General features: G+C 48.9%; 1 protein-coding gene across 23 annotated transcripts in view; it reads left to right on the top strand.

Moving 5' to 3' along the window:
- LOC115559596 (neurexin-1a) overlaps window positions 1–12,116 on the top strand; it is a 225,967-nt gene that overhangs the window by 93,929 nt on the left and 119,922 nt on the right. For 19 of the 23 annotated variants that reach the window (XM_030378515.1, XM_030378516.1, XM_030378533.1 and 16 more), the window contains 4 exons: window positions 347–550; window positions 3,359–3,385; window positions 9,790–9,912; window positions 10,998–11,379. In XM_030378515.1, the coding sequence (XP_030234375.1) occupies window positions 347–550; window positions 3,359–3,385; window positions 9,790–9,912; window positions 10,998–11,379 (736 nt within the window). The remainder of the gene's footprint in view (window positions 1–346; window positions 551–3,358; window positions 3,386–9,789; window positions 9,913–10,997; window positions 11,380–12,116) is intronic. The other 4 variants (XM_030378520.1, XM_030378529.1, XM_030378538.1 and 1 more) reach the window with 1 other exon arrangement.

The raw sequence follows: 12,116 nt of genomic DNA on the forward strand, positions 1-12,116 counted from the left end.
CTGTCTTCCTCCCCTTCCTCCTCCTCCTAACCCTCTTCCACCTCCTCCCCCTCCTCCACCTCCTCCACCTCCTGCACCTCCTTCCCCACCACCCCCTCCACCACCCCCTACTCCTGGTCCTGTCTCCCCTTCCTCCCCCTCCTCCCCCTCCACCTCCTCCTGCTCCTGTCTTCCTCCCCTTCCTCCTCCTCCTAACCCTCCTCATCCTCCTCCCCCTCCTCCACCTCCTCCACCTCCTTCCCCACCCCCTCCTCCTGGTACTGTCTTCCTCCCCTTCCTCCTCCTCCTAACCCTCCTCGTCCTGTCTCACCACCCCCTCCTCCTCCTCCTCCTCCCTCTCCTTCAGACGCCACCATCCTGAGCTTCGACGGCAGTAAGTTCATGAAGATCCAGCTGCCAGTGGTGATGCACACGGAGGCGGAGGACGTGTCTCTGCGCTTCCGCTCCCAGCGGGCGTACGGCGTGCTGATGGCCACCACGTCGCGCTACTCGGCCGACACGCTGCGTCTGGAGCTGGAGACGGGCCGCGTGCGCCTCACCGTCAACCTAGGTACCGGAGCCGCGGGACTCCTGCCACACACACACGCACGCGCGCACACACACACGCACGCGCGCACCTGCCAGCAGGCACGCACAATATGCTCATCACACACACAAGCTCACTCTTACACACACACATACACGCATACACACATACATGCATACACATGCATACAGACATACACACATGCATACATATGCACATACTTATACACACTAATACACTATGAAACACACAGATAGAGAAAATAAACAGAAACGCTCAGACACACACACACACACAAACACAAGCACACACACACACACATGTACATTTCTAATGCTATTGCTGTGTGTGTTTAGAATAGAACGGGATGGTATAACCTTTCAATGGTAAGGGTCTGCAGCTCTTGTCTTACTGCCAGGTGAGCACTCACCTGCCCGTGGCCAGCAGGGAGCGCTCATCGCTCCTCCACCCCCCCCCCCTCCCCCTGCCCCCCCATCCCGAGTACCCCTCCGTCGCCACGGTTACACCCAGCGTTGCCGTAGTCGTGCGCTCTCGCTACATTCTTCCCGAGGGTTCGGCTTTGTTTGAAATCCAGTTCGAACTCAAACTTAATCTCAGGAGGACGGCGCTTCAATCATTTTTTATGCAATGGATCGAATCCCCTCAAGTTATCCCACAGCGCTGTGTTAAATATCTGATGCAAACCGAGCCATGGCTAGGCCAATACACAGCCAGACCTCCGCGTGAGCTCTACCCCTCTGCATTCAGCTTCAACATACAGCCGTCCTATCATGGTTTATATGCATATATATGTGTATATGTATGTATATTTATATGTATATGTATGTATATGTTTCTATGTATTTATATATGTGTATGTTGTATATTTATGTTAATATGTATACACGTACATATATATATATATATATAGATATATATGTACGTGTATACATATTAACTCAATTAAATAGGTAAAAATAATATGAATTTGGAGTTGGCCCCGTGCCCGTGTAGAATGCGCCTGGTCAAAGCGCTCGTGTCCACACACTCGCGTGTTGGCACGCTCTGCTCAAGAGAGCAAGCAATGGCGCCTGCCAAAAAGTCCCCTATTCCCCAAACGCGCCGCCACCGCCGCCACCGCCGCCGCCGCCGCCGATATGATAGCTATCTATTCTCCTTTCTAATGGCTGAACACCAATGGGTTCCCTAAGCACGGCCGTTTAGAGGCACACACAAACGGGGACAGCTCGCCCGCCGCTCCCTACGGGCAGGGCGGGGGCGGGGGCGGCGGTGCCGCACATCGGCTGGGGCGGGCTAGCCATGTTAGCTGCCCTGTATGGTATTAGCACCCCTCAAGATTCAAAGATTCAAAGGGTTGTATTTGTCACATACTCACGCACAGGATGTGCACTGAAATGTTTTTCACTGAACACGCAAGATAAAAATAGAATAAAAAACAAACAAATGCAACACAAATTTGACCAGAAATGATCTCGTCTTCAAACCCGAACGCCGTTCAGCGCGCCTTACACAGGCAGCCAACACGATCAACAACGAACGAAATACATTTGAAAAGACGATCGTAAAACGGGGTGTTTATGCATGAATACGCCAATGCGGACGTACGCTCGACATACGGCGCCGGGGCCTTCGTACAACGGCTCAACAACAACAACAGCGACACCACAACACCGGTCACAACACACAGTCGTCGTCCCCCCCCCCAGTGCCTCTCAATGTACACCGTTTTACCCAAGCGTTTACACAACCCCCCCCCCCCCCCCCCCCCAATCCATCCCTCCTACAAGAGCAGAGCGTTCCCTGCCCGGGCACGGTCGGTGGTGGTCCCGGGTTGTTTCTGACCCCCTTCTGCTGTGGTTGACGACGCACGACTCGCAGGGCCAAGTGGTACGGAGAGGGTGCTTGGACGTTTGGTCACCTTTCTAGCGTTAACAATAGGAGCGCGCGGTATAGCGCCAGAGCAGGCACAAATACACTCCCAGGCTCCCTGTCTGCAGTGTGTGGAGAACCACGACACAAATCAGCCGGAGCACGTTACGCTCCCGTTTGGATTGGCATTGGATTGTGTGTTTTTGCCAATGGAGGATGATTAGCGTTAGTAGCAGATTCGACGAGGCTGTTACAGCAGCATGTATAATAGTTTCGCTGCCACTTCTCTCCCTCTTCGCTCTCCCTCTCTCTCGTGGTACGACAGAGCGGCGGATGTAAAGAGGCATACTTTTCCCTTCATTAGTGAGGGTATTACGTGGTTATAAAGACGGAGAGGAGAGTGTGACGGTGCCCCCTGGCATTAACATGCAAGCCGCATGCACCACCAGAACTTCCAACTTCCAACGCATCATTTCAAGGATGAGAACACCGAATAACGAATAACGTGTTGTGTTTCTCCTCAACACACACACAAAGAGAAAGGACCTTAAGCATTCCTACCAAGTGGCCCTGTCTGACCCTGAAACAAAACTGATGCTCTCATGTCGTAAAATAGGCCACAGCTTGTTATGGACGAAATTGTAAAAACTTGTATGAGCCATGATAAAAACCAATTGGACCGATTATAGCGTGGCGAAAAAAAAAGGAAAAAATACTAAAAGCACTAAAAACCGTGTGCTACCCGTGAAAGACTCTGAGTCATAGACACACGCGGGCTGATTGGTGGCCCGGTTGCCCAGGGCGACGCCCGAGAGCACCAGTGGACAGGGGGGGGGTCCGTGCGTCGGTCCCCAGAGAGGGGGACTGTGTGCTTTCTAATGATGCTCTGCGGCTGTAACGTTGAAAGATGAATTTATCTCTCACCTATTCTTCCCCATCTAGATTGTATCAGGATAAACTGTACATCCAGTAAGTTTCTGTTCACCTCTCTCTATGTTTTCCTTCTTCTTGTCTTAACTCTCTCACTGTGCGTACACTCTCACGCTGCCTCTTTCCTCGTGTGCGTTCGAGTGAACCCTAGACTCATACAAATACCTCACGGGGACTTTTTATATTTTTGCTAAAATCAACGTAGATAGTTGACACCGATTTCGGAAAACAACAGAGGTTTCGGGTACGTCCGTGCGCATTCTGCGCCCCATCGATTGGACTGCGGAGGCGGAGGGGGGGGGGGGCTGATAATGAAAAATCTATACGCCACGGTCAAGCCTGAGTTATATAATTCACCATATGGTCGCCCCCCTTAAAACCGGGGCTGACGTGATGTGTGGGCTGCGCTTAGTACGGGAGGGTGTTTTAGCGATGCATGACTTCCTCTGCCAATGACCCGTCCCCTTTTCTGTTGCTATTTCTTCCCTTTAGTACTCGGTGCTGCCTGTAAATTGATGAGGCCGTTCGGAGGAGAGAGGAAATACAGAGTGTGATTTTATGATTCTCATTAACCTGCCTCGTAGAGCAGAAAGAATAGGGAGGCACCGAGAATGGATCTCGTAATCGTGTGTTGGTGTGTGTGTGTTTGTGTTTGTTGTGTGTTTTTTGGTGTGCATGTGTGGTGGTGTTCACAGATGTGTTTATAAGTGTGTGTCTGTTTTTTTAGGCATTTCTACCTGTGTATGTGTGTGTGTGTAAAACGTTTGTGTATCCTTGTGGCTAAACAAAGAGTTTACATTGAAACATTTGAAGTGGAAAATATGTGAAAGGTTAGTTCTCTGCAACTGTAAATGATAAATAGTTGAATCTTCATTTTAACGAGTGGGCAAGTGTGTGCGTGTGTGTGTGTGTTTGTGTGTTGGAGTGTGTGTTTGTCGGTGTCGGTGTCAATGTTTGTGTGTGTGTCTGAGAGATGGAGTTTGTGTGTGTGAGAGTGTGCGCGCGAAAGGTTGTTTCAAGGTTATATCTTTGCCTGAGAGCAATTCAGAGATGTTTGGAATCCTACCCACAATTCTCTCTCTCTCTCTTTCTCTTTCTCTTTCTTTCTCTTTCTCTTTCTCTTTCTCTTTCTCTCTCTCTCTCTCTCTCTCTCTCTCTCTCTCTCTCTCTCTCTCTCTCTCTCTCTCTCTCTCTTTCTCTTTCTCTTTCTCTTTCTCTCTCTCTCTTTCTCTCTGCCGACCAACCTCCTGATATAAGATGACTCTTAACACCTTTCTAAATGCTAAATAGCTTTGCTAATGCATCTTGGAATGTGTCAGTTGTTTGTATATGCAAATCAAACACTGTAATCTCTAATTCCCCCCTACAGTGCTTAAAGGTCATTCTTTGTTTATCAAGACAATGTTGTGAAGGAACATGCTCCATAATTCACATTAGCAGATGATCATTCTTATTTTTGAATGCCTGCCATGGTTTTTTTTTTTCTGGTGATATCCTTTGGATATTATAATATTGATTATGGAACTGATCAAAAGTGGACGCTTTAAAATCGTAAACCTAAATGCTGCCTACGGCGCATGAGTTAAACACGTGTTTTTTTTAAAACTCTCCATGCACGGACATGTCACAATTGACCCTGACAGCATTTGGCAATGCAAGTGAGAATGTGTGGACTCCCTCTGTAAAATGGAGGCACAGAGAAGGGAAGAAGCAGTCCACTCGTTCATGCAGGGAGACCTGATTATGTCAGAGCAGGACGTCTGAATTAGGTTGTTATAAAGAACTGTGCTTACCCCAGTACTTTCAGATAAACCAATTTCTCTATTTTATCATTTCAAGTCTTCCTTCTGGTTTGGCTTTAAACGTGGCTACTATATTTATTTTTTCATGATTTATTTTAGCCTGCCCTTTTTTTTAAATGTCCCTGTGTTAATTAATGTATGTTGTCAGGCGCTACTGCTCGGGTCATTGTGGTGAATGAGGATTTTCAGCACTGACTCAAAGAACACATCACTGTCAATTAGGGAGCCAGCTTCCCTGGGGCTTCCCCGCTCTGTCTGGAGAACACACTGCCACTTTGCCTTAAACATTGTTAACAGGAAGCGAGTGACACATTAAACATGCATGCTAAATATATCCCGCGAATAAACCAGTTTTTTGGTTGGCATATGCCGCTTCTCTGAATTTCTTGTTTGCCTGGACCCGCAGGGATAAAAAAAAAACCACGATGGTGTGTTCTGGATAGTGCAAAAGCAGAGCGATAGCTTATTGGTGGAAACTGTCGCAGGGAAGGTGAGTTCCTCCCATCGTCTTGGCAGAACGGTCTGTTCTCCTCTGCGGGAGAACTGTGGTTCATTGAATATATCTTACACACACACGCCTGACAGGCTAGATCTCCGCCCCGTGAGACACAGAGCCCTCTGTGGTTCAATCCCTCAACATGTAAGCTCTTTGTTGCGGTGCGGTGTAATAAACATAAACATAACGATAAACATAGGGGAGGACGTTTCCGTTAATAACAAGCAGCATGAAGCAGCATAGCGTGAAAGAAGGATAAACTGATAGTGGCGCGTGTGGAATTCATTAATTTGACCGCTTTATTTCCGATGCTTATCCTAGTCACTCTTTTCTCAGATGCTAATGTTCTTGTTGAGCAGCGTTGGGAATTAGGACACCTGTGGTTCACCCCTGCCTATGGGTTCAAACAGGCCTTATTAAAACCGGGCTTTCAGGCTCATGCTTCATTGGCCTTCGCCATGTCTGACAGGTCTTACATCGTCTTAAGACTCAGACCTGAGTCAAAAGTCGCCGCTGAGTCAATGGCGATCATTGTGGGCGAAAGTGGCGGAACCGTGATGCCAAGGTGTTTTTGAAAGAATTTTTTAATAAGTCAGCATGTTTAGCGCTCTAATTTTAGAGGATGCCTCCGAATCCATCCATCCAGGCCATCGATTTGGTGCCACGTCAGCATATTCACGGGACCCTCCAATCTCGCCCGGTCTGTTCGTTAGGAGAAGTTATCAAAGGCTTTGCTCATCAGAGGTGTTTTGATTAAAACAGAATTGCCTCCAGACACCCATAATTGAGTGTTAAGACAGGCCACGGTATAAACATAGTGGTAATGGACAGCCTCCAGCCACCAGGAGAAGGGAATAAACCGAGGCCTTAGTGTAAGGAGAGTTTCTGGGTGCTCTGTTCGCTCTGCTAGGAATGTCAAATGAAGTCTGTATTTAATCTCTGGCACCGCCACTGAAGAAAAGTGGATGACACTCTTCATAATTATGTCAGGTGCCATCAGTCAGCCGCATGGCTTTATTATAAAGTTGACAGGTGTTTTTTGATTAGGAACCCACTGCTGACTCAAGGATTTCGCTTTCTGTCCCTGACCATCCCAGATGATGCTATGTCATTATTTAGAAATTACAGTACAAATTGTTTTGGCCGCCGCAACACTTGCGTTTGTAATTAGCGGCACTGTGGTTTGCTAATTACGATAGGACTTGCCCTGCTAATTAGGGTACAGCAAAGCCTGTACCGGTACACAAGGTTCAAGGGATGTAGGAGTGACACGGAGCACTGAGATGAGGTCAGACAGAGCTATGTTCCATCATCATCAGTCTTCTACAGACGGTATTTAACACCATTTATTGTACCATATTTCAAAGTGACGTTGGCAAAAATGTGCAGGACCAGGATTAAGCTTCTAAAAGTCTGAAGCGGTTGTCAAAGTTGCCATAATCGGGTGTAGTTAGGTTGCAGACCTTTAAATGGCGCGGCTTACAACATGAAACAAAAGGGCCCGCTATTGATTTTCTCGGCGTTTCGCTTTGGCACCATTTAACCCCTTCAACGCCTGGACATTTTAGCATTCAGTTTTTAATGAGCACGCTATTGATTTGTTACACATATATACGTCTTCTGGCACGACATTGCAAACGTCAGCTTAAACAGTTATTTGCCACTCGTGAGCTGCCCCTAGGGCAACAAGACCCTCCCCCCTCGCAGCCCGGGGCAAGTCCCGAGCGTGGAGCTGCACCGACCCCTCGACCCACTAGCTCTCCTACCAGCCAGAACCCATTGACTGGAAAATCACATCTTCTCATCCCGCGTCCACTGACCTACCCCCCCTCCCCCCCCCCAAACCCACATATGACACTCCTCCACCCAATCCCTTGGGCCTGAAGTCAGTGAGGCAGCTGGGAAAGGCAGGCATCTTCAATGTGGATCCACCAGCATGGAACCACCACTGCATGTAGATCACCCTCAAGAAGGGCCGGGGACAGCCCTGGACCCCACCGCGGAGTCCCCCTCAGCGCCAGGGCGTTGGCCTTGGGGGGGCGTGGGTCTCATGACTGCGTGGGTCCCCTCACCGGCTCTCCGGGTCGGGCCTAATCCCAAGCCCTCCTACTGAATGAGGCGTGTTCCACCGCCCCGCTATAGTCTGCCCCCCCACTTTTTGCCTCTCCCCTTCTCTTCCCCCGGCCCGGAGATGCAACAAGGACGGCACGGCGGAAGGCTAAAGATCAAGAGTCCTTTTCCAGTCTGAGTCCATCCTATTATTTCATATCTCTTCCCCTCTTAATCCCTGGCCGGTCCTTTTGCTCCCCAGCCTGCCCCCGCTGCTCACTGCTTAGCCAGCAGAACCGGGCCGCTGAGACGGCGCCGCCTCGCGTCCCGGCGCGTTGACACCCGCCTCATTTGCATACACATTGCACTGGCTCTTTGAAGATTGTGGAAAACGGGGGGGGGGGGGGGGGGGAAATAAATACCCAACAAATAGGGTCACCAAATGGACCTGGCCTCTATGCGGCCCCCCCGCCCCCACGCCGCGGCCCAAGGCTTGTGTTTACGATCCTCTCCTCTCACTGATTCATTACGGTCGGCCTGTGCAGTGCCATCCATGCATTTCAGAGGAGCTGGAGCGCTCGATAATAGAGCATAAGTAAGTAAACCTCGTTCAGAAGTATGTCATCAGACACCATATGGGTTTTGATGTCAGCGCCGGTTGTTGTTACAGTGATGGACTTTACTTTGTGCATCTCGAACGAAGAAACAACAGCACACGCTAAAAGACAAACAATCATGGCCGTTCTCCCTGTAATCTTCGTCCTTTTGTTGTTGAGCATGTATGTTACTTTTGTGTGAAAGGGATGGACCGAAAACAGCTATTGAGTTGGTGTCACATGGTTTGTGCGTTTTATGTATGCATGGTTGTTTAATGTAGAACAATAGTGAGTTGTGTGTCAGCCTACGCTGAGGTAGAATTCCCGGGCTCTGTTCAGGTTCAGTAAAAGCGTGATATTTAGAAAAGACCATCTGGAATGGCTAATTAGCACAAGCAGGCACAGGACTAATGAGTGAAGACTGCTATCTGACTCAGCCCTGGATCTCAGCACAAAGAGAGAGACCCAAAACATGGCTGACTTTTATTTCCTGATCCTGGACTTCTGGTCCAGCCTGCTAATTAAATGGAGGGACTAGGAATTAAAGACAACAAGCTAACTATAGTCGACTGGTGGATAGCTGAGAGGGAATAATCCAGGCTCATTGTTTAAATGGGTTAATTAGTTGCTATTATCACTAATATCACACTCTGTAATTCCTCGTCTTTCCCGCTGTTTTCCTGGATACATATGCCTGTCCACCTTAACTGTTGATTTTTTTAGCACCCCAAATATCTCAATTTAGCCCTGTAAATACCTGATAGATTGTCCCAGATTGATTTTGTATCGCTGTCTCATTGCGTGTTCCGCAGTAATCGAATGCTGGGTATCAGCACACCATCCATGGATGTATAATAGGATCGTTTATAGCACCCGTTGTGGGCCTATCTCTTTGGTGCTACCCATGGCATTCAAGATGGAGACACGCTAGCTGCTTCGTGTCTCATTTAGTGGTGGGAATCTGCTGCCCCCAAGTGGTAAAAGAACAAAGTGTTTCACAACTAAATAGACTCCGAAAATGCAGATTACTTTCAGTTCAACCTTTTTCAATGCATATATTTTTTAAACAATAATATTATGACTTCTCATTTCTTGTGGCTCCTTTGCATGATAAATCATTACAATTGTCAGCGATGAATTATTGTTATCATTTCAATACAAAATAATTTTAAATTCGGATCTGATAATTACCTCCCCCCGCTCCTGCTACAAATATATTTCAATGCATCTTCTGCTCTGTCTAGTAAAACAGAGTGAAGGTATTGACATTTATTTGCTATTTAACTTACATTTCTCTTTTTTTCTATCCACCCTACACTTAATCTCTTTTTGACTGTATGTTTATTTGCGAGTCTGTGTGTGTGAGTGGAAGTACGTGAGTGTGTAAGTGAGTGTGTGCGTAATGAATCGAAACCAGAATGTGTATGTTTCTGTGTGCATGTGTGCGTGTGTGTGCGTGTGCGTGTGTATGTTTTAACCCATGTTTGGACTGTCCTGCAGGCAAGGGTCCAGAGACTATATTTGCGGGTCAGAATCTGAACGATAATGAGTGGCATACGGTGCGCGTGTTCAGGAGAGGGAAGAATCTGCAGCTGACCGTGGATGACCTGACACCCGTGGAAGGTACTTGTTATCAGCCATGGCGCTATAGCGCAGTTCCCTCTCTCACTCCCTGGCCTGTGGGGAGTGATATCACTCCTCACAGGACACTGTGTGTTGGCTTATCGTTATCTAGGTAAGACGACGTGTCGTTGGATTGGATGTTGTCATGGGTTTATCTGATTATTTTACATTAATTAATGTTGATCAATACAGATCACAATAATTCACAGAACATTCAACACAAATGTGTTATTCAACAGATATTGTACCAGAGTATTGTCATTTGTATTATTCTTCTTGGATTCTATTACAGTTCAGCAGAACTAACAAATGAAACCCCTCATTGCATCCAACCACCGCCTCTCTCTCTCTCTCTCTCTCTCTCTCTCTCTCTCTCTCTCTCTCTCTCTCTCTCTCTCTCTCTCTCTCTCTCTCTCTCTCTCTCTCTCTCTCTCTCTCTCTCTCTCTCTCTCTGGCTCTCTCTCTCTCTCTCTCTCTCTCTCTCTCTCTCTCTCTCTCTCTCTCTCTCGCTCTCTCTCTCTCTGGCTCTCTCTCTCTCTCTCTCTCTGGCTCTCTGGCTCTCTCTCTCGCTCTCTCTCTGGCTCTCTCTCTCTCTCTCGCTCTCTCTCTGGCTCTCTCTCTCTCTGGCTCACTCGCTCTCTCTCTGGCTCTCTCTCTCTGGCTCTCTCTGGCTCTCTCTCTCTCTCTCTCTGGCTCTCTCTCTCTCTCTCTCTGGCTCTCGCTCTCTCTCTCTCCCTCTCTCTGGCTCTCGCTCACTCTCTCTCTCTCTCTCTCTCTCTCTCTCTCTCTCTCTCTCTCTCTCTCTCTCTCTCTCTGGCTCTGGCTCTCTCTGGCTCTTTCACCCCCTCCCTCCCCCTCCCTCCCCCTCCCTCCCCCTCTCTATATCTCTCTCTCGCCCTCTCTCCTCTCCTCGCTGTGTATCCCTCACCATCCCTCTCCATTATTTCTCTCTCCCTCTCTTTCCCTCATCCCTCCTCGTACCACCCTCCCCATCTCCCTCCCTCTCACCCCCACCGTCCACCACCCACCGTCTCCCCCCCCCCTGTCCCTCCCCTCTCTCCCACCCCTCGTCCCGTCCCCAAAAGGTCAAATGGCGGGGGACCACTCTCAGCTGGAGTTCCACAACATCGAGACGGGCATCGTGACGGAGAAGCGCTTCATGTCCATGGTGCCGTCCAACTTCATCGGCCACCTGCAGGGTCTGACGCTCAACGGCATGGCCTACATCGACCTGTGCAAGAACGGCGACATCGACTACTGCGAGCTCAACGCCATGATCGGCTACAAGAACATCATCGCCGACCCCGTCACCTTCAAGTCGCGCGCCAGCTACCTGACGCTGACCACCCTGCAGGCCTACTACGCCATGCACCTCTTCTTCCAGTTCAAGACCACCTCGTCCGACGGCCTCATCCTCTACAACAGCGGCGACGGCAACGACTTCATCGTGGTGGAGCTGGTCAAAGGGTGAGCGTTCGCCGGCGTGCGGCGGTTTGGTGGCGTTGTTTTGTTCTTTTTGTTCTTTGATGTCGGAGTCGGGGGCGGAAGCACGTATGCGTTCCAACCGAGGAGACGGGGAGACGGGGGGACGGGGGGGGGGACGCAAATGAGTGGGATTCCCGCCTGTGGATGGAAGGGAGCGTTATGTAACTATTCAAATGGTTTCTTATCACCTTTGTGCCAGACTGTGTTTTCATTGAAAAGCCTTTCAGCGTTTCCATTAAGTCCTTATTAAGGGAGCCGTCAATACCTGACAGGCTGCTGAAACCAGCTGAAACCAGCTGAAACCAGCCGCAGTCGGGTCTCCCACCAATAGCCTGACAGAAACTTATCAAAAACCCAGTAATGTATTCAAAGTAAACAGAAAATGTATGCTAGTTCATGTATTCCGGCTATTTCCAGAGTCAGGGCTTAGTTATTCAGCTCAGCCCACGCTGGGAAGTACCTTCTCCCTTTGCATAGTTCCCTTATCTCTCCTGGAGACTGTTATTCGAAGACACACACTCACACCAAACACACAGACACACACACATCCATCCATACATTCATACATACTCCCACACACACACACATCCATACATCCATTCAAACATACATACCGGTACTCCCAGATACACACACACACATATATACTCACACACACACGTACACACACACACACACACACGTACACACACACACACACACACACACACACACACACA

The sequence above is a fragment of the Gadus morhua genome, chromosome 15 (genome assembly GCF_902167405.1).
Source record: "Gadus morhua chromosome 15, gadMor3.0, whole genome shotgun sequence".
NCBI classification, from domain to species: domain Eukaryota; kingdom Metazoa; phylum Chordata; class Actinopteri; order Gadiformes; family Gadidae; genus Gadus; species Gadus morhua.